A 22,013-nucleotide genomic window follows, 5' to 3' on the forward strand; every position below is an offset into this window, starting at 1 on the left:
GAGATCGGTCATTTTAAATTTCAAAAAAAATCAAATTCACGCTCTCGAATATACTCACACACTTAAAGAAAGTGACCATTTAAACTCGTGCACATAGCACAGAATAGAACCGCACGCTGTGGACATACCGACATGTCGCTCGTGGACTGGCTGCGTAGTTCCAATGTGTACCACCTGTGGACATGCGCTAGTTTACGGGGCGGAAAAGTGATTACACATTTTCTTATGGACCTGGCCGCTCTCAGGGCGATGTCCCATTGAGCGGAAATCTATAGCGGAACGGAATGTGCGGAACCAGCTCGACCAATCATAGCCATTCCGTTTTCTTTCCTTCGCTTTTTCTGTGGTTACGATTGGTCGAGCTGGTTCCGCACATTCCGTTCCGCTATAGATTTCCGCTCAATGGGACGTCGCCCTCAGGCTTCTCTCTGGCGTAACTAAGGAGACGCACCCTATACATGCTTCTCCTCGATAGGAACTTTAATTTGTTACTAGATGTATATTTTATAAACTGTATTCTAACTCTAACCTTAAGCCACATAAGCGAGCACTTGTGGCGTGTGCCTTTATTCTCTCAATAAAAAAAACAAAAACGAACAATACTAACGTATCGACCAAACATCGAATTATAGGTTAAAAAATCTGTCTCTCTGTGTAAATACATCAATATCTCAGTAGTTTTTAATATGTTAAGATAGAATGAAAACTGATAAACAAAGAGCGGAAAATTTACTTCAAGAAGAAGCATGACTCTCTTAAATTCAGTATTCTCAATTTAGTTTTTTTTGAAATGAGGTGGAAGAAGGTTGGGATCTTAAATTTTTGCACGATTTTGTGTCTGAGCGGAAAATTTGTTATAAATGTTGTCGTACTTAATGTATAAATATATATTTTACAGGCTTGAGACAAAACATTAAAAGACTAGAGCTTTTAGCTCGGGGATATTGGAAAAATTTACCATATAACAATAAAACGAACACAGACTTAAAAATGTTCAAAAATACTTTTCAAAGTGGGTTTCTGTCCATTCTGTACAGTATTGGCAGCAAACCTCTGCAAATCTGGGATAAGAAGGTGAGGAACGGACATATCAAGAGAATAACCGATAATGACATTCAGAGTCTTGTTTTGGAAATATTGGGCAGCAATGTTAGCACAACATACATTACATGTCCAGCGGATCCAAGAAAAACTTTAGGTATCAAGTTACCCTTCTTGGTTATGATAATCAAGAATTTAAAGAAGTACTTCACATTTGAAGTTCAGGTAAATTTTGTATTGTATCATCTTTTTTGTAAACAATAAGGAATTCTAAAGGAATGTTTCTTTCATATTGCAGATAATTGATGATAAAAATGTACGTCGTAGATTTCGTGCTAGCAATTACCAATCTACAACAAGAGTAAAACCATTTATTTGTACTATGCCAATGAGATTAGATGACGGATGGAATCAAATACAATTTAATTTGGCTGATTTCACACGCCGAGCTTATGGAACAAATTACGTGGAGACATTAAGAGTTCAAATTCATGCTAATTGTAGGATACGACGAGTGTACTTTTCTGATCGATTGTATTCAGAAGATGAATTGCCGTCAGAATTCAAATTATTTTTGCCAATTCAAAATAAAGCGAAGTGTTAAGAATTAGGGATGAAGTGTCTTTTAAGTAAAAATATTGTCTGATTACATAAGCATTTCTTCATGACCGGCCCAGTGGTCTCGCACCCTGAATGCGATGCCTGTGAGCAGGAGGTCCCCGAGTTTGAATCCGTCGGATTTTTCCGAATCCACACTCTCTTTTAAGTCGAGTTTATCGATTGAAAAAGCAAACTGAATCTGGTTTCTCGAATCAGCTTAAAATTGAGTGCGAGAGATGTGGAAGAGGAATATTAAAAAAAAAAAATTGTAGCCTTAAAGGGAATCAATAAAAATCCCTTTATCCTTATCCCATAAGTATCTCTTCAATATTTGATTTATTCCTTTGAGAAAATGAAATAGTTTTATACATTATTTATTACTTTTGTAACACAAACTGTCTCACCATCTTTATGAGTAGAAGAAAATATTATTTTTCATTTATCCAGAAATGATTTTTTCTTTTATTTTTAATACATCACACATTTTGTTGGCAAACATATTCCTTGAATTTCTTATCAGTAAAACAATAGCACATTAAAAATTATTGCAAACTACTTTCAAATTCAGTTAAATTATTTCAAATGTAGATTCCGACGAAAACAATTTAATTATTAAATAAAACTGTATGTAAAATTATATTCTCATATTCAACCGTGTGTGTGTGTGTGTGTGTGTGTGTGTGTGTGTGTGTGTGTGTGTGTGTGTGTGTGTGTGTGTGTGTGTGTGTGTGTGAAAAAGATATATAAAACTACTATTTCTATCATTATATGTATACAGAAGAGAACAAAAATAAGGTCGTTTTCCTAAACACAGATGTTTACTTCGTGGCACGTAGTTTTTTATTCCACAGAAACGATTGTTTCTTAGTTATCGAGAATTTCTCGAAGAAGTAAGATCGCGTAGGCGATACGTTTTTGATCTTATCGTACTAGAAGTTCGCAACAGTATTTGCAAGATATTCATCTTAATGCATTGGATATAAAAGACATGGTAAGTTTTTCTTTTTTTGTACTATTATATTTGTTGTAGATTTTCAATTGTTGTAAAATATAAAATATAACTTTTTTAACGCAAATATCCGACAGTAATATATAAAAATTTGAGCTTTGTATCTGTAGAATTATAATAAATAGTACATACTATCGTTATACGATTTCAGTAAAAAGTTCTTTTGATGTCGTTGTACAAGAATTCTTCCAGCTCTTACCTTGCTCTAGAAAATACGAAAATATGTATAATTTTCTTCGTTCCATTAATAGGAACTCTTTATCAATACCTGACGATAGTTTATTTAAAAAAGAAAGAGCCACCAAACGTATTATACCTAAAACGAAAAGTGTTACTGTTGCGTTACTTTTCAATATTTTTGCCTTGCATTCAAAAAATAATTTAGCGCTGAATATTATAATATACGAACTAGAACATGGAATAGGAAGGTGAAATAATAGTTTTCTATGTATTGGACTTTTCATGCAGTATACGAATAATTGATTTACATAATCTGCATATTTTTATATAATCGATTTATTATCGAAACAGACATTGTTGTCTCATGTTATATTGTATAATGTATATCAGTAATTTTATCACTTGAATTTTACCACTAAATCTGTTGTTTATTTTGATAGAGACGTGAACATGCTAGCAATAATAAATGTTATTATTAACAACGTATTTCAGACGAAGGCTTGTCAAAGGTATGTTGTATGAATTTATTGCTCACTTTTTATAGCGATATATGTAAAACCGAAATTTTTTGTTTATATGGGTACGTGTGTGCATAGATCTATAGATATAGTTGTCTATAGATCTATCCATAATTGTTTTAGTGTAATAAATTAATGTATTTTAATGTATAATATTATGTGTCTTCACACAATACAAATACATTACACTTAATGATAATAGCACAAAATATTTTCAGATTAGCGAGGAAAGTTTCTTACTACAGCAAAAGTTTTTAAATCACTGGGTAAGCGATTTTATCGAATGTTATAAATATTATTTTAATATCTGTATGTAATTGTACGTTACTTTGTTTGCTTGTTTACATGTATATATAAGCTACTAAACGACTAAGCAGAAAGAAAAACATAATAAGTTCTGTATAAACTATTAGTCTTATTTTCTATTAAAAATACATTCTATGGCTCTTATCAAACTTATACACAAATATATAATTTTTATAATAAATATATTTTGTAATCTGTTTTAGGGACTATTTGTTTTAGATGCTATTAAAGAAAAAGTTGAATACCGTCGTTATTTTCTATTTACAATGCAAAACAATTACTTACGTTATAGCAGCCCACTATTTCCTTGATTACAAAAGCGTAACTAAATAAGTTTTCTTTTTGTGTTAATGTGCCTTTTGTATTGTAAAACAAAATGTTGTAGTCGAAAAACTCTATGAATTAGTTGTGTTCAATTCTTATATTTATGAAGTGAGTTTATTTTATGATAACAAGACTACTGATAAAGACTACTGATTATGATTAAAATCGGAAATGCAGTTTTCGGATTTTAACATTCAATAGTTTGCTGGTTGTTAATCATCAAGTAAATTCGTTTCTTTATTAAGATACAATATTTATATTATTATATATATTGTATGCCTGCAACATATGTGTGCTATAGGTAAATATATATTTAAATATAGCACACATTAATATGAATGTACACATATTAATATGAATATAAATCATGCGTTAAATAAAGTTACAGTATCTAGGTATAAAACTCTATGAAATGTAAGAGAAAAATTTATATCATGCAATATCATTTAGTGTTATGTGAAAATATATGGTAATCTATCATTCGTATGTATAAAATGTTAAGTGACGAGTTGATGATTATTATGTATGTTTTACAAAAAGATATTCATTCAATTTAGTTGTAATATTTTAGTTATAATAAAAATATTATTTGCATTAAAATTTTCTTATTACTTTCTACCGTTTAATTAATTTTTTACACTATGTAATAGTTCGATAAGTTTACATACGAACACATTTATATGCATGCATTTGCATCTCCCATTGCGTTTGCGTTTTGTGATTAATGTAGAACGACGACTTTTTGATGTTTATCACAATCGCTATCACTTTCCTTGTATTTATTGATTTCATATAAGCAATATCAATTAAAAGCGGAAATGTGATTACTTTAAGTAAGTCAATACTCTGTATATATATACAGGGTGTCCGACAATTAGTGTAAAATCTCTCGTAGGCAGATAGAAAGAGTAAAACTGAGTCGAAAAGTCCTGAACCATTTTTTTTTATTAAATATAATAAAGGCGTAATTATTGAATAAATCAAGCCAATCAGCGCTGACCTTTAGCCAAACGCAGGTCAGTGAACCACGCGCTTGGTGTGCGTGAGCGCTCCGCGCGGCTCACTGACGTGCATTCGGCTAAAGGTCAGCGCTGATTGGGTTGATTTATTCAATAATTACTCCTTTATTATATGTAATAGAAAAAATTTATTACAATAGAAAACAATTGGCTATTAGATAGAGAATTTTTTAATTTTCTATATATTTGATATCTAATCAGCATGTTTTAAAAAACGTCGCTATTAAATAAATCTTTATACGCCAATAATATTTAAATACATATTATCACCGTCTCGATAACTTTTTTCATTGTTTTTGAAATTAGAGATCGATAGAGTACTTTATTTTTACTTATATCACACAGTTGATTGAAAAACTTTCTAAAAACATTAACAGATTAAAAAAAAAATATTTTTAAAAACTTGCGTAGCTCTCAATGAAACTATAACAATAGACTTGCAATTCTCTAATTGCAAGAATTAGAATTATCCGATTTTAGGATGTAGATCATTTATTGATAAATATATGTATACGTATATATTTAATAATTTTCTTTTTCAAAAAGTGCGAGTGATATTTAATAGAACATCTTATACTTTCAAACATTATTTAAAAACTTTTTTTTATACGCGTGAAAAGGAAAGGTAAATAAACTTTATATACACAAAATCTCGTGTGCCACCTTGTCATGCGTATATTTGAAACGCACAGTAAAAAGGCCATATACATGTGAAACCTTTCTACAGTTGTTTATCAACGTTACATACAAACTGATGTGGATAGAGGAAAGCAGTAGATTCCTATCGTATAATTTATGTTCAAAATGCAAGTAAAACTTTGTCTCACTCCGATATTCTTCAAAAACGGACTTATTCAAAAAGCACTTATGTTCATTGAAAAGACCGCTGAAAACTCGCATTATGTATAACTATTTCATACAGCGCACACATAGTATACAAACATATCTATGAACAAATCGTTTTACTTAGATGTAAATCTAACAGAACTATATCGAGTGCATGGATCTTTACATTTCCATATATATCGAATCAACCAAGTGCAAAATTGAGAGGATTTTGCGTATTTTATATAAATAATATAGTTATCATTTAACAATTATTTTGCAAAAATAATAATTAAAATGAAGAACGCACGAATAGTGATAGCATGATCTAATTAAAAAATGTTCTATTTAAAAATAACCAAAAGTATGTCGTAACGTTTATATATGCGTGACTGCATTAAAATGAAATACAAAGTAGAATGCAAATCGTAAATCACGCAAAACAAAACTGATATTCATCAGTCATTCTTTTTCTTTAGCCAATGCCAGTGCCACTGTTTTCCGAAATTTCACACTTTGCAGATCAAATCCAGCAATACACGCTGGATATCAACTTTTTAATACGGGCTCTCTTTGAGGGATCTCGTTTTTCGATAAATCGATCAGTTAATCGTTTATCTATCATTAATATTAACGCTATACGGTATTGCAGTTTACACAGGCATAAAATCGCTCTTCTTGCATAGCGCACACGACACTGTTCTTTCAGTTCGCTCCGTCATTCATTCTCTTTGTATTTTTTTCTCCCTGTTCTCTTTTGAAAAATTATATGTATAAATGGAATCTACTACTGTGTCTCATAATACTGAATGTCACATGAACAAGAAAGGCTCACCTATAAAAGCGATCAGTATCAGGCACAAAAACTCAACTAGAGTTTTGAAGAGTCAATAAAAATAAATAATTTTCAGCGGATGTTTTTTTAACCAGCGTTCGAATCAATCAAACTCGCTAATATACAATTAATCGAACTCGTAAATATTCAATAGATCAATCGTCGCGGACACTCGTTACAAACTTATGTACCGGGTATCGGGCATTATGAGTATAAGGTGTGCACGTATTTAATGAACAATAATACAGTTTTCCACTAACCTTTTTTGTATTTGTTGTTCAATAAATCGTATGTAATACGAACAATGAGCAGAAGACATAGCAAACTACTTGGTTGAGAACGCCGGTACAAAGCCCTGTGTGTGTGTGTGTGTATGTGTATGTCATTACATTGTCGACAAAAGACAACGTTTACACATTGTTGCGCGTGTGATGTGTGTACGGGGGGAACTTAAAGTTCGAAAAGTAAAAATTTCGCGAATATTTGAAGTTTGTACCGTTTCTCAATATTTATTTATTTGTTTTGTTTTTTTTTTTTATTGAATTTCTTCCACTCGAATGTTCTTATTTCTTTTCGGCAACAGCACAAAATTCTCACCGTTGTTTCAGGATTATTTCTTAGCAAAATTATGACAACTTGTAATAGTCTTGACGCAACGGGACAAATTTTGAATTATTACCTTTTCTCTTTTTTTAAATTTCAAGCGAAATTTCCGATACAGCGTATTGTTACCGTCTTACTTGTATGAACAATAGATGTACGGAAACTTCTATCTTTTCTTCGCTTCTCAACCAAGACAAAATTCGCCGTTGTTTCTCGCACAGGAGGAGACTGTTTCTTAGCAAGATCAAAACAATTTTGTGTAACGATCTCGATGCAACGGAGCGAATTTTGTATTATTACCTTCTCTTCTCTTTTTTTTTTTTTTGTTGCTTAGTTTCATTAGGAAATTTCCGATACAACGTATCATCATCTACTTCTGGACGATAGGTGTATGGAAATTTCTATTTCTTTCACTTCTCAATGTTTTTAAGGATACATGAATATGTAAACCCCAGAATGCTTCTGGCCCCCGAAAAAAGCAAATTGGGGCGTAGAGACAATATCGCATTACCTATGGTTTGTTTTTTTGTTTTTTTTAATCAATTTAAACGTTAACTATTTAATCTTTTACACAATTGTTTAATCGGCACGTGTCTCTAGCGCGTGTGGCCAGAGTCTGCTCTGGAAAAAGACGTGATATTTTTATGTATAATTCTCGTATGCGACTTCATAGAATGTCAATATTTAACTCGGTTTGTTCAATGTAATATATAACAAAACAATATACATCACACACAAAATAAATCGACAATTTATGAAAGTCAAAAATATGCAAATACAAAAAAAAAAAAAAAAAAAAAAAAAAAATGAAAAAAGCACTGCATTGATATTAGGTAATAAGACATAGCGTTTTATTCACGATAATGAGAAAGGAAATTCTCGAAAAGTAAAACATGGTCGCATTTCATCTTCAGATCGTATAATTTTTTGTGTTTTTTTTTTTCCTTAATATGTTCCTCTATTGTGTATTCAATGATCATAAACCATTTTTTGGAGAATGATCATTTTATATTACCGTGTACGTATGTTTAAGATTGTGATTCCGTCAATGAATACATACGTTACAATAAATTTAGCAATTTATACCTATCACTGCTAGAATCACAATCACGATCAAGCACCAATGATATTCCACACGATTTAATCACAAGTATTATTATTGATAATTTTGCAAGAAATGAATGTACGCGGATGTATTTAATGATAAAATAAACAACTGTTACAATCCACAGCATGATAGCATGTTTGTAGTCACGAAAGTTGCGTTTTTTCGTGTTTTCGTCTACTATGATCGATTAGATATTTCCATTCATTAAAAGAATTCTCGTATAATTATTACACACATCATCGATGCTTGACCAACATTTCAATATAATTAAGACACTGCGAAAGATCGGAGAGCTTCACATACATCTGCTGTTGTGGAACTTGAGTGATCATATAAATCGATATAAAAATTTGATTCAACATTAATTGTACATACAACTTGATTAAAATTGATTTCTGTTTCCAACTCTCTTCTATGAGCAACCTAACAGAATGAACAAGCGTATATAAAGATATTTTTATGAAAATATCAAGATCAAGCAATAGTTCGTTTAAAATCTTCAGCAAGTTTCTCTGTAACAGTTTTGGCAATTACAAATATATAGTTGGGATCGCTACACCCAGAAAGTAGTATGTATGTAGACACAAATTATAAAGTATAAAAAAAAGTAACAATTTTTCAAGATGCAAAGTGATAGTTAAATTCCAGACTCGATACAATCAAATCATTTCACATATTTTAAATAAAACTGGCAAATATATGTAAAGAAAATTTTATCAAGTGTCAATGAACTTTACAATAAAAATCCAATTATTATCTCTTTTCCGCAGTGTCTTAAAGAACCATAAATATAACTCAACATCATATATGAGCCTTAAGTGCTATTCGGTTATTTATCGATAGCTCCATCCATAATATTATTTTTAACCTGAATACTTATGTGTATTCCATCACCAGACGCACCTTTGTCCTTCTTCACTTGCGTTGCGTTGGAGGCGTTATCGAGTCCTAGTTTACTGAGGGTACGAAGCGCTCTTAATGCCGCCTGATTACGACTTGCTGCTATTGTCGCTCCGTTACCGTGGCAAACTTGCGGTGGATCGGTGCTCAGCGTTACCAATGATAAATATTCCTTGCTTATAGAGACTCCCTGTAACGTTAATCGAGTAAAACGCGTCATTGTATTGTTTCGTTTTCATGTTTTATATATTAAATTATTTTGATTGAATACTGATTATATATAATTTAATATAGATATAATTTAATTTAATACAAATCAATGGATTTACTTTTGAAAAAGCTTTAGGAAAATCGTTGAATTCTACGGAGAAATTAAATAACTGGGATAAATAGTGCAATTGATCCTTGGGCGAAACACCAGCCGAGTTTTGTTGTTGCTGGCCACGCAACTCTTCAGCAACTATTTGTACACTCGGTCCATTTCCTATTTTAGATTCTTGACCTCCGTCCACGAGTAAAAGACCAGGTACTAACTGGCGGCCTATAGAACCTGACAAAAGATGTGATAACGTATTAAATATTATCAAAACCACAATAAACGATGTTCTATCTTACCTCCTACCGAATGAGGTTGAGTGTCGTTTACTTGTTCGTCCTCCAGAAAGGTCACTTTCCTGGGCTTAGATTCTGTCGAGTTCTCGCTATCGCCCGTCTTTATAGACGGTTTCACGGGCTGCGGCGATGGCTTACTGTATCCCAATTGCGCCAGAAGAGCCTCGGCTGCGGCTCTCTTAGCCAGTTTCTTATTAGGTCCCATTCCTTGTGCAGAGTGCTGTCCCATTGTTACTTCCATAACGAATTCTCTGCGCCTCGGCGCGCCCTTCTCGTCTATCAGATTATAGACCGGTTCTCTCTCTCGTTTTGCCTGCTGAATTTGGACCAACCGTGAGACCGGGTTGACCTCCTCCGCGACTTCGTTTTCTGAACGAGGTTCTTGATAAACCTTGATTAAATTACGGGACTTCTTCTTCGTCGCTGGTGGCTTACGTTTTACTCGCATCGATCGATTCTGAATAGCAGGAGGCAATGGAGGAAGACGCTTCAGTTCTTCTAACATTAACTCGGCGGCGCGTTTTTTTGAGACCTGAGAAAAAAAACACATTTTATTAATCAATCATTATGTATATTATATAATTGTTCATTCTGCGTGAAAAACTACCTTTTTTGATGAACCTTCTCCCACAGTAACCTTTTCACCGACGGTGCATTTTGTCATGAAGGTTCTTATGTGAGGCTTACCGCTTTCGGACACGACTTCGAAGCTGACCGGCAAGCCGCGTTTCAGAGCAGTTTCATGAACCAGAGACACAGGACTTTTCAATTCAGCGTTTGGATCATCAATGCCGCTCAGCGTACCATTCTCACTAACGTTGCTGGTGTTTGCGACCTCTTCTGGCAACGGCAATTGACGCAATTGTTCTAACGCTCTACTGGCAGCATCGTGACGTGCGGCTTGACCGGTCATACCTCTACCAGTGAATTCGCGTTCGCCAACCTTTAGAGTGACAAGATACAATCCCTGGAGGTCTGTGTGGACTCCACGATTGTACGTGAGTCGCGGATTGTACATTCGCGGAAAGTTACCAAAACCGTGTGGCATAAATTGATGCTGTAATGCGGCTGGTGGCGCTTGCCGAAACGTATAAACAGTTGGTTCGCCTCGCTTCATTGCTAAAGCGTTCAGTTCGACAGTGGGCGGTAAATGACCTACAATCGTATAATTACGTACAATTTAGTGGAGAATTCAGCTTATTTTATAACAAAAAAAAAAAGCAATGTTACATACATTACACACAATAGACACGTTTAGTAAATATGAAAATGTTATAATATTCCATTAACTTAGCACATCCATTGTAGATTGTTTTACATCAATTTAAAAGTTGTAATTTTTTTCCATTTTTTAAAATTTTTATTAAAAAATAAAAGATAGAAACTGTTAAACTGATGGAAGATAATCTACAATTGATATTAAATTAATAGAGTACCATAAGACATACATTATTTTCGCAACTACTAAACATGTCCAAATTGGTAATATTAAGGAACAAAAACAACATACGTAAATATGAAATTCTGTATGATTTTCCAAACACAGGCACAGAGTTCATATATATATATATATATATGTATAGAATTACCAGAACCTGTTGGAGATTTGCCCAAATGACCAATCCTCATAGCCTTAGTAGGTTTAGGCGGAGGTTGACGGTACCAAGTCTTAGTTAATGCCTCGGTCGCTGCGCTATGCTGAGCCTTTTTTATGCTAGGACCCTCTGCGACATATTCCTCCTCGCCAAGTTTAAGTGTGACCGTGAATCTTTTCTTATGCGCCGGTCCTTGCTCGTTTGTTAGTCTATATTGATGTTGAATCCTATTAAATCTCGCCAACTCGTTCAATAAACACATAGGTGTTTTTTCTTTCATGTTTGCCAAGGCTGGATTAGTTGCATTGTTGTGATTCTGATTAGGTGAATTTTCGTCTCTGGATTCTCCATTAGTGTCATTTACCGCCTTCGACTGCTCCACGTTTGATTGCTGCGACACGTGCTGTGACTGTTGTTGCTGAGATTGTGATTGTTGCACTTGCTGCTGCTGTTGCTGTGATGATTGTTGTTGTGGAGATTGACTCGATTGATTATTTGATTGTTGATGCTGTTGTTGCGGTTGCTGTTGATGTTGCTGCTGATGCTGATACTGAGGCTGCTGCACATTTTGAAGAGTCACAGAAACTGTGTTCACTTGATCTTTCATGCTGACACTGACCATGGTATCTGAAAATAAACATTTTTCAATGGAATTACTTCTCACATCACCAATGAAGAAACACAACTTTTTTCATGCACTGTTTACGTCTTACTGTTTGTATTATGTGCATTCATGCCCATCAACATTTGCTGTCTTGGATTTCCATGCGGCGGGCCAGGATGCTGCATGTGATGCATATGCTGTTGATGATGAGGCATGGATAGTATTGGTTGATGGGGATTCCGATGCGGCAGCAGATGCTGCGGCTGACGTAGCTGGGGCATTGTAGCTTGCTGCATTGGCCGCATCGGTCCTGCCATTCTGCAAAGCCATCAATTTTGATAACAATTATACACAAAACTTTTCACTCAACAAAATTATTTTTATTCGCAACACCATAACATAAGTGATTATGAAACATTAACCTGTTATGATCTCGAAGCTGGTTTTGCATTGCATGATGCTGATGATGTAACATCTTGATGGAAATCTATACAGGAAAATCTGCAAAAACACAATTATGTTCTATCTAATTTTAAAATTGTAAAAACCACATATATATTGCATACACATACATATGCGCACAAGTAAATTTTCACACACTCAAACACAATCTGTTAAGAAAACAAGATTTTATTACGCTCAAGAATGTAACATATGTGTCTTTTATTAATAAACATTCATGTAGCAATCAGCAGGCTAAACAGTTTGATTTTCTGCCAATTGTGCTTGTCAGCAGAAACATGATTTCTACATTTAATTATTCCACAGAGACAAATAAAACATCTACGATCTCTCTACAACTTATCTGTCAACTGACAAAAGTAAAAGATAGGAAAGAACAGTGTAGTCATCAAGCTATCTTATCAATCCTAATAGCAAACTACGATAATCAAAAAATTTATTATAAGAAAAATTCAATTTTTTTGTATACAACAGTTTCGATTGTCGGCTCTTTCTAAAAGAACGGAAATCTCACGTTTCGCGCTCACGGAGGTTCTTAGCGGGCATGATTATTTTTTGGGTGACATGTAAAATTCGAGATAACCTTCCCGCATAGGAAGGGCGAGCCGGTATAACAAGCGGCTTATTTACAGGGTAAAACGCAGGATTTTGCGGCACGTCGTTGCGCTGCCGCGCGCAATATCGTACGCACGAAGTTGCGTGCACGCTTACGACGCGCGTGCAAACGCGCGACCGCCCGATTCCCGTCTATAAATAAAATTCGTTCCCGATCGAATGGGCTTGGTCCGGCGGTGACGATGACGGCTCCGGAACCCGCACGACCTCATCGAACGCCGCGCACGCGGCGCCGCGCGCGGTCACACGCATTTTTTTTTCTTCACTTCTTTCACCCTTACCCGGTCACGTTAGTTCTATTTCACGGAAATTTGATGCGCGTCGATCGACACGGCGAAATTTCCGGCGAAACAGATCCGTCTAGGGTGAACGAACACCGCCAGGCCCACAGCACAGCTATTGGCAAACAGTAAAGAAAAGTACTCTGTAGACTAAAATGCGGCCATTTTGATGTGCGGTAGCGGCAGTGCGTGACGTCACGCCGCCACACCTTAAGCCTGTATTGGACAGCGGCGTCAGAGAGATCGCGATTTGTGAGAATCGTGATCGAAGGGTGCATGGAAACTCGAGCAATCGGTGCAGAAAGTTAGGAGTGTTCAATCAGTCGAATCCCAATCTATACACAACATTGGAAATTGAGGATGCGAATGGAGGATTGGAATTTGACCAATAATAACGCGCAAGTTTTACGCATTTTACACAAAATTGTAATTTGTACGTTTTGAAATATTTTCAACAAACAAAATTGAGGGTGCGTTGGCTTTGGGCGCTTTAAGCGTCAGTCTGTCTTTATTGTTGTTTAAATATAGAATAAAGATAGACTGACGCTCACAAAGCGCGTAAGCGCCCAAAGCGAGCGCACCTTGAAACATCGCTTTCGTGCGCGCGTAACACGTAAGTGCGCATCTTTCAGGCGCAATTTTCTTTTTACTTGTGTTATCAGTTTTTTTTTTTTATCTTAATACTACATGCAGATATTTTAATAATTTCATGTTCTCCATGAAATTTAGTGTTTCGAAAATTTTACATTTAGCGTGCGTTTGTGAAAAAAGATGCGAGAAAAAGGTTCACGATCCTTGTTGTTATATGTATTTATTCTCATTTATTTGTTCCCATGAAACGTAACAGTAGATATAATATATATATATATATATATATATTAGCTATATATATATATATATATATATTAGTTATATATATATATATTAGCTGCTTTGCTAAACTATTATTTGCTATTACGTTTCTAACACATCTATTAAATATTATATTATACTCTGTTGAATATTGCTTGTATCAATAATAATAACAACTATTTCAGTTTTAATACAAAGTACAAGCGGCGATATATGAGAGAAAGAATATCATTTGTTTTTCAAAGAGAAAAACTAATAGTTTATATAATATAATATAGACAATATTTTGTTTGTGCGATTCGTACCAAAGACAACTTGCCGTGAATTTTAACTTTTATACCGAAACTTTCAGATCGGCGTAAGGTGGTAATTTCACGGCGTACGGAGGCTGATTGTTTTCGCTGACGAAGACCGCGCCGTTTTCACCCTTCTCAATCAATTCCACGATAGCAGTCGCCACTTGCTCAGGTCTACAAGAAGAAACAACACGATACATCGCGTAAATTTTTAAACAAAACAAATTATTCAGACAGGTTAGTATAAAAAATTCTGACTCACGGTTGGATCTCCATTGTCGTCATCTCTCTGGCAGCGATCTCGTCGTCGACGATATCCATCGCGTAAATTTTGCTCGACATGAACTTGTTGGCCAAACCGGTGTTCGTGAGACCGGGACATATCACTAACACACGTACGCCTGTTTTCTCGTAAAACTTCTGCTCTTGGAGAACACGCAAGCGATCAGTGTTACTAAATAGCATTGTTTGACTTCTTCGAGCAAGATAAATAGTTAAAAATCGACAAGTTCCAAATCACTTTAATGTAAAAAAAAAAAAAAAAAAGATCTAACGGAGATGAATTTTAAATTGACTGTAAAATATTACAATCTTAAGTTTGTTACACATTTACCGGATTGAGCCTTACCTGTAACGAAGTTGTGAATCCGACAACACCGAACTGCGTCCCGGCGTAGATCGGCGCGATCGGATTGCTCTGCAAGCCCGCGATAGAGGACATATTGACGACGGTACCACCGTTCCCACCTTTGTGCTTTCCCATGTGATTCAGACCCAGTAACGTGCCGCGAACAATTCCATTCTGTGTGATATATTTTTACAAACTACGTTTTATATAAAAGCGCGACAAACAAATTGTAAATATAATCCAACAATAAGTTTTCTTTTTGAGCACAGCAAAATCTCTGTTTTCTTACATAATTAACGTCAATCATCGGTTCCCAATCCGCGTCATTCATTATACCGGCGTTATTGATGACAATGTCCAGCGTGCCAAGTGATTCCACCGCCTTCTCGAAACAAGCTGCAAAATGAAAATTGTTTTTTTTTTTTTTTTTTTTGTCACAAGTGAAACACACTCGACAGTGAGTTACTTGTTGATATACTTGTAAGCTCTTCGGTCTTCGTCACGTTTCCGGCGAGAAAAATCGCGCGATTCGCGCCGAATTCCTTCTCCAACTCCTCCACAACATTTTCACCGTTCGAATCTGGCAGATCTACGATTGCGACAGCCTGCAATACGCAGTTATTACATTAAATGATATACAAGTGCTACAATTTATCTTAAATATTTCTCTCTTATATCAGAGAGTGTATATGTATTTGTAAAAGAGACTTACGCACACGCACACAAAAAGACGCACACAAAAACACGCACCCTTGTTAATTTTTTATACATTTGACTTTTACCTTCGCTCCACTTCGCAGCAATTCTCGAGCGGTGCAATAACCGATTCCATTAGCCGCCCCGGTGATAAGCACGGTTTTCTCCTGAATCTCCATCGCAGACACGATCGAAGAGCTTATTACCCGCTAACGCGATTTTTGCAATCACACTGACGGATTAATCTCGTCAAGCACCTATCCGCAAATAAATGATCGTCCAAGGCTCTCGAGACCAAGCCGCAGAAATTCGAGAAGTCGATCGTGTGTGATAGAATATCGGATAGTGATAGGAGTCACAGATAGGATAATGCGAACCCGTTCTCGAGGTAAACAAGATCGGATTTGCGCCGATAGGTATAAGAAAAAAAAAAAAAAAAAGAATATTTCAACGCGAGATGTCGAGGGAGATGCGTGGAAATCGATGGGTGCAGCATTAACAGAAGTTTGTTTTATTTGAGATAAAATTATTATCTCAGCGCGAAAAGATTGAGATAAAATTTAGAAAAGTGTTTTATTTGCAAGGATCTAAAATTTTTAAAGAGAAAAAGAATAAAGAAAAAAGTGAAATAATTCTCGTTAAAAAAAAAAATTTACACTTGCGAGAGAAATTGCTGGTCCGGTTATTCTTATTAAAAGGCAATGCATTTTATTGGCAAAGGCTAGCAACATACATACCGTTGTGTATAAACACTTAACAAAAACAAAATCAACAATTGCGACTAATCATCGATTAAAAGCTAGAAAGAATATTGGGTACTCGATATCTTTCGAACGAAACTCGTTAGATATCCGATCGATCTGTCGAGATTTTTTTTTTTTGCAATACGATATACAATTGCGCAACTTATACGCGATGTGTGTTTGTTTTAAGAGCTCTAATACCTCTAACATCGAAAAAATATGAGATCGAACGTCGTGATTGGACCGTGTGTGCAGATTCTAATTCTATCGCTCTATATCGTCTCTAAATAGTTTTATCTCCTTTAAAAGACTGTAGAAAAATTATACAGACGCGATTGGATATACAGTTTTCAGTGTAATCACATCCGACGGAGTTCGGTTTTATATTTGCATTCGCGGTTGTAAGAAGTGATGCAAACAACCCTCGACGCGCGCAATCATAGAAATTTGCAAGGTGTAGAATAAAAAACAACTTGTACAAAATTTTCCGTAAATCTCTTTCCAAGATTCGCAGCTTTTTTCTTTCCAGATATATCGAATCTTTCAAGATGCACAAGAAAAAATATCTTACAGACTTTTTTAATTTGCTTTAATTAATTTATGTGTAAGCAGTTTTGTCAGATTAATTTGATATTTTTCAAATAAATCTACATTAACGAGAAGAGCGAAAGGTAACGTTCCATGAGAAACGTCTTTCGTACATCCAGCGTTATTTGCATCAAATGTGAGAGACATGCAAATCTTTCTGTCTCTTTTCTTTTTGTACGCCTCAAGAATGCAAAAGTAACGTAAGTAACTTTCACTCTATCTCTTTCGCACACACACGCTCTCTCTCTCTCTCCCTTTCTCTCCGTTTTTTTTTTTTTTTCACACAAGCAATAAATACGGAGTGTACTTATTATTCGAGTAATGAAATGCGATTACATGTACATTCAACGTCATTTGGAACGGAATGGATAAAAAAAATCGTCGAGATTACATTGCATGGTTGTCAGAACAAAAAATTAAAATAAAATTTAAAAAAATTAAAAAAAAAAAAAGAGTAAAGTACGCGATAATTGCGAAATGTGCGGCAGGATTTATATATTCACTGATCTCTCGAGGTTTTTGAAAACTCTCTTGACGAGCGAGTCGTTTAAGGCCTGTGCAAAAATCGCGAAATACGCAACGCGCGGGTGCGGGACGGAAGCGAAAGCCATTGTTTTTACATTGTTTTACATTGTTTTTTTTTGTTTTGGTAATAAATGTTCCCGCTGTGTCGTTGACGCGCATCTCGCGGTCAAATCGTGCAGAGGTTTTTTATTTACTTACTTTTTGTTTTAAATATGATTTTCTTTTTCTCGCAATTATTAAAAATCCGAGGTTCTTTTTTTTTTTTTTTTACCTAACGTGACACGCGTTTTGTTCGCGGATTTATCATCAGTATAAAACGTACCAAAAAGTATCTTCGCTTTCTGTGAAAAATCGAAAGTGGTATTAGCTATACGAACAGTACATTCGTTGTTAATAAAAAACGTTTTTTTTTAGTTTTGGTCTTTCAGAAAGTTCTTGTATGAAAATGTGTGTATATAAGATAATTTTTACGTTTCGCTCGCGTCCGCCTTTCGGGGAAGAAAGTAGCGCGACGCTGGCAGGTGAACAGGATACATCTCGATACAAAAATTACAATTAATTGTGCGGTACAGCATAGATATTTGCAGCGAAGCTGAGGAAGAATCGTCGCCGTGAATGACGTCGATCTTTTAATGCTTCGCGAAACTGATCTCGTGCGGCGGTTGATCCTTCTCCACCAGCCACACGCTTCCGCTCTTGCCGGTGCTCAGAACGTGTATCAACGCCTTCGCCACGTGTTCCGCCCTGCGTCAAATATTTTTATTTTTATTTTTTTTTGTTAAATAGCGCATCTACGTATTTATTCTTGTTACATATTCGTTCCATCACTTGTTACATAAATTTTGTGTAATTTTGCGTAAATATAAATTTTATGTGTAATATAAATTCTAATAAAACAAAAATATATTAATTTTGCAAAGAACGATAATTAAATAATAAAACACTCAAACATACAAGAGATGTATACAGGATTTGTACCTTTGCGGAACTGATGAAGCGGAATCTCTTTGCCAAGCAACTTCGTATCGAGGCACGAGGAGCTTCCTATTAACGTCTCGCACTAATTTCGTGTCCGTGGCACCTGGACAGAGTGCCATCACCTTAACACCCGTCAGATCCACGTGATACTGATCCTGTATATTTGAAGAGTGTAAGAACGAGATTAACACTTGTTATCGATAGTATAAGCAAAATTGAAGAACAGCGCAGGAAGAAGAGAACGTGACTTCTTACCCCAAAAGCTCTGGTGAAGCTGACGATGGCCGCTTTTGTCGCGGAATAAATTGGCACGCTGACGTAAGGATTGATGCTGACGTTGCTGCCGGTATTGATAACGACACCACCCTGACCACCTCTGTCCGTGCCCATAAATCGTTGAGCAAGCAAAGTGCCGCGTATTACCCCGTTCTGCAAGTGTATTCAGCGACGTCAATTTTTTCAAAGTGATGATATATACATGTCATGTTAACACAAACATATTAAAAAAAGTTACTTCATCACGATGGGAGAAACTCCGTTGAAAACTCACAATCACACACAAAGGTGCAAAATTATACGAAAAGTGCCGCCACAGATTAATCTCAATGCACTAATTTTTACAAACACGCTATTTAGATGACGAAACATGCAAGCACACACTGAAAAGAAAGATCTAACGGATGAATTTGCTTACAAGATTAATGTCTACTTCAAGCTCCCAAAATCGGTCATTCATGATACCAGCATTGTTGATAACGATATCAATATGACCGAATTCTGCGATCGTTGTCTGAAACGATTCTGTAAATCGAAATGCATATCGTATGCTACGTAAGAGTCGCATTAGAGAATTCAAAATGATAAAATTGTATATGCGCTAGTCATTTGTGTAAGTAAAACTAAATCTCTGAGATAGATTTGTGTTTTTCCAGAAATAGCGAGTAGCGATCCCGCCGTACCTTCGAATTGTGGATAATCCGTGACGTCACATTGCGAATAGATCACGCGATCTTTGCCGTATTTCGCGGCTAACGACTCCACCAGTTTTTCGCCTTCTTCGGTATTAATGTCACATACAGCAACCTGCGAAAAGTATTAATTGATTAGGTTTTTTACAGTTTTGATAAATCGCAGAGTTTTTTGATCAAGGTTTTTTGTACAAATAAATTGCGTTTTGACTTTTTTGAAACTGAGAGCGATAAGTGTTTGTTTCGTCGTCTCTGAAAATAATCTAAATATAAACCAGTTTATGTTTAAAAAAAAAACGAGTTCAGAAGAATCTCAGAATGTTTTTCCTCGCACGAAGCAAAACAATTTTAGCTTTTCTTCGCTAAAACAGACAATATGTTTATATTACAAACACAACGCTCGCGCGCGCGCGCGCGCAGATGTGCAAAAATTTATTTTAAACAAATTAATTTTTTTATACCTTGGCACCCTGATTCAAGAGTTCAACGGCGTACGCTTTGCCGATGCCGGATGCAGCTCCTGTCACCAGGGCAACTCGCCCTTTCATTTCCATCTTTTTTTAGATCTCGGTCTTCCTTTTATAGCTTCACATGTAAAATTCAAAAACCTATTTAATGCGACATCAAAGTATCAGTCGAGTGTCATTCATATTTTATCATGACTAGCGCAACGCATCGAAAAGTTTTTTTGTTGCATCTAAAAATTATTTATAAATTATCGAACTTTCTGATACATTTTAATAAACTAATTTATTTCTCCGTAACTTTGCAACGTGAAACAGACTTAAAAAAAATCTCATTAATAGTCTGAATTATTAATCAGATAGTATAAAATTCTTTTTACAGTAAACTAAGTTTTCACTTTTTATCTCACATGCCGGCTGATTATGAGTTAGCAATGTAATATCACTCGAAGATAAAAAGATACATTTTTTTACAAAATTTTATATTTGTAATTCTCTGATCGTATTGGGCGCTTCTGTTAATTTTTTAAAATTATTTTCAATCTATTATAAAATTAATTTCATTGTACGCTTCAAGGGCAGCACACGGACAATTTCTCTTTCTCTCTCTTTCGCTTTTCTCGCATACATATACGCCGCCCTCTCTCACCTGTCACTTCAACATTCAAACCTTTCTATATATCATCGAGAAAGCGACATATCAATGATCTCCAATCCCCGCGTCCCATTCACATTTCACTCTCTAATAGTATATCATAAAAAATTCTGTAGTTTCAACATTATAATTATAAAATACTTGAACACATCTAATCATTCTCAAAAAAAAAACCTCTGAAAAACTCAATTTATTCTACACGTTCCGTTTTCACGCGAATTCGCGGATGTTTCCTTTCATTCATTTCAGCGTCAAGATCAAGTTCGCCGGTTCATTCGTTTCTCTCTCTCTCTCTCCGTCTCTCTGTACCTTTTGGATCTTTTCGCCCGTGCTGACGTTTCGCAACACAGGATACGAGATGTAACGGCAATCCGGCTAGCTTGCGTATTCTGGATACGGATACGGACCAGGCGATGTGACTCTCTTCGTACCTAACGAAGGGGGTTGAAACTGATGACGGCGAGTCGACCTCGGAAGGTGTGGTTGGGTAGCTGCTGATAGTGACTGGCTGAGACTGACGATCGCGACGGACGGGGTGTACACCCGGTATAGCTCGATATTGATTGGCGCGTCTGCGTGCTTTGCGGGTATGCGCGACAGCCGGTGCGTGCCCTTCACGCACGTGCGTAAATACGTGCACTCTCGACGACGACACCACGCCAGACCATTTGGCGGCTTTCCTTTCCTCCACGTAGCAGTCTGGTCGGCCACTGAGATATGGGTCCCTTTTATTTTTAGAACAACGCTACAAAAAAAAAAAAAAAAAACGACCGCGCCTTCGAAACGCGCACGTTCGAAATTCTTTTCCCGTAGAATCACTCTTTCGATAACGCACAGCCTGGAATTTTTCGCGCGATCTGTACAAAAGAAAATAAAAATGTTATATCTATTCTTGCACAATGCAAAGTTCTCTATATTAATTTCACAAAATACAGATAGTGACACTTTTTCTGAAGAATATAAAAACGAATTTTTAATGCGATATATACATATATATAAATGTGTAAACATTTTTTGTAAAAAAATTGACGAAGTTTAATTCGTCATTTTATCTCACTGACCTTACAAAGAATATCAGAACTTGAATGTCACTGTAGTAATTATTATGCGATAGAGCGATGAGAGCATCATGCTCAGATGTTGCGTTCGTGAATGACAAATATTGCGCGACGAAAGACCCTGA

At 35.6% G+C, this 22,013-nt stretch overlaps 3 protein-coding genes across 4 annotated transcripts; 1 reads left to right on the top strand and 2 right to left on the bottom strand.

Moving 5' to 3' along the window:
- Positions 1-550: 550 nt before the first annotated feature.
- Positions 551-2,083, top strand: LOC109856014 (cilia- and flagella-associated protein 20). Its single transcript, XM_020430808.1, has 3 exons — positions 551-805; positions 899-1,266; positions 1,340-2,083. The coding sequence occupies exons 2-3, from the start codon at positions 991-993 to the stop codon at positions 1,643-1,645; spliced, it is 582 nt and encodes a 193-aa protein (XP_020286397.1). The 5' UTR covers positions 551-805; positions 899-990; the 3' UTR covers positions 1,646-2,083.
- A 5,955-nt stretch (positions 2,084-8,038) lies between these two features.
- Positions 8,039-13,607, bottom strand: LOC109856013 (double-stranded RNA-binding protein Staufen homolog 2). Of its 2 annotated transcripts, none has more exons than XM_020430807.1 (8): positions 13,438-13,607; positions 12,502-12,580; positions 12,189-12,397; positions 11,476-12,102; positions 10,488-11,035; positions 9,884-10,412; positions 9,598-9,818; positions 8,039-9,458 (listed from the first exon to the last, which is right to left on the bottom strand). In XM_020430807.1, the coding sequence occupies exons 2-8, from the start codon at positions 12,552-12,554 to the stop codon at positions 9,198-9,200; spliced, it is 2,448 nt and encodes an 815-aa protein (XP_020286396.1). In that variant the 5' UTR covers positions 12,555-12,580; positions 13,438-13,607; the 3' UTR covers positions 8,039-9,197. The 2 variants fall into 2 exon arrangements, with proteins under 2 accessions (XP_020286396.1, XP_020286395.1); XM_020430806.1 differs by having other exon boundaries at positions 11,470-12,102.
- A 739-nt stretch (positions 13,608-14,346) lies between these two features.
- Positions 14,347-21,927, bottom strand: LOC109856015 (peroxisomal hydratase-dehydrogenase-epimerase-like). Its single transcript, XM_020430809.1, has 15 exons — positions 21,892-21,927; positions 21,140-21,687; positions 20,173-20,296; positions 19,703-19,826; positions 19,438-19,544; positions 18,999-19,172; positions 18,744-18,898; positions 18,402-18,509; positions 18,088-18,106; positions 15,996-16,118; positions 15,692-15,818; positions 15,503-15,609; positions 15,214-15,387; positions 14,848-15,005; positions 14,347-14,759 (listed from the first exon to the last, which is right to left on the bottom strand). Exons 3-15 carry the CDS (start codon positions 20,263-20,265, stop codon positions 14,624-14,626), a joined length of 1,605 nt encoding a protein of 534 aa, XP_020286398.1. The 5' UTR covers positions 20,266-20,296; positions 21,140-21,687; positions 21,892-21,927; the 3' UTR covers positions 14,347-14,623.
- Between the last annotated feature and the right edge of the window lie 86 nt (positions 21,928-22,013).

Source organism: Pseudomyrmex gracilis, unplaced genomic scaffold (genome assembly GCF_002006095.1).
Source record: "Pseudomyrmex gracilis isolate BER0280 unplaced genomic scaffold, ASM200609v1 scaffold_105, whole genome shotgun sequence".
NCBI classification, from domain to species: domain Eukaryota; kingdom Metazoa; phylum Arthropoda; class Insecta; order Hymenoptera; family Formicidae; genus Pseudomyrmex; species Pseudomyrmex gracilis.

Coding starts and splice junctions, on each gene's coding strand:
- LOC109856014 (XM_020430808.1), top strand. CDS start 991: ATGTTCAAAAATACTTTTCAAAGTGGGTTTCTGTCCATTCTGTACAGT. Junction 1,267..1,339: donor ACTTCACATTTGAAGTTCAG/GTAAATTTTGTA, acceptor TTCATATTGCAG/ATAATTGATGATAAAAATGT.
- LOC109856015 (XM_020430809.1), bottom strand. CDS start 20,265: ATGGAAATGAAAGGGCGAGTTGCCCTGGTGACAGGAGCTGCATCCGGC. Junction 19,827..20,172: donor TCTTGAATCAGGGTGCCAAG/GTATAAAAAAAT, acceptor TACTTTTCGCAG/GTTGCTGTATGTGACATTAA. Junction 15,006..15,213: donor GATTCACAACTTCGTTACAG/GTAAGGCTCAAT, acceptor CTCCAAGAGCAG/AAGTTTTACGAGAAAACAGG.
- LOC109856013 (XM_020430806.1), bottom strand. CDS start 12,554: ATGTTACATCATCAGCATCATGCAATGCAAAACCAGCTTCGAGATCAT. Junction 12,398..12,501: donor CAGCTTCGAGATCATAACAG/GTTAATGTTTCA, acceptor ATGGCTTTGCAG/AATGGCAGGACCGATGCGGC. Junction 9,819..9,883: donor TCAACCTCATTCGGTAGGAG/GTAAGATAGAAC, acceptor ATCTTTTGTCAG/GTTCTATAGGCCGCCAGTTA.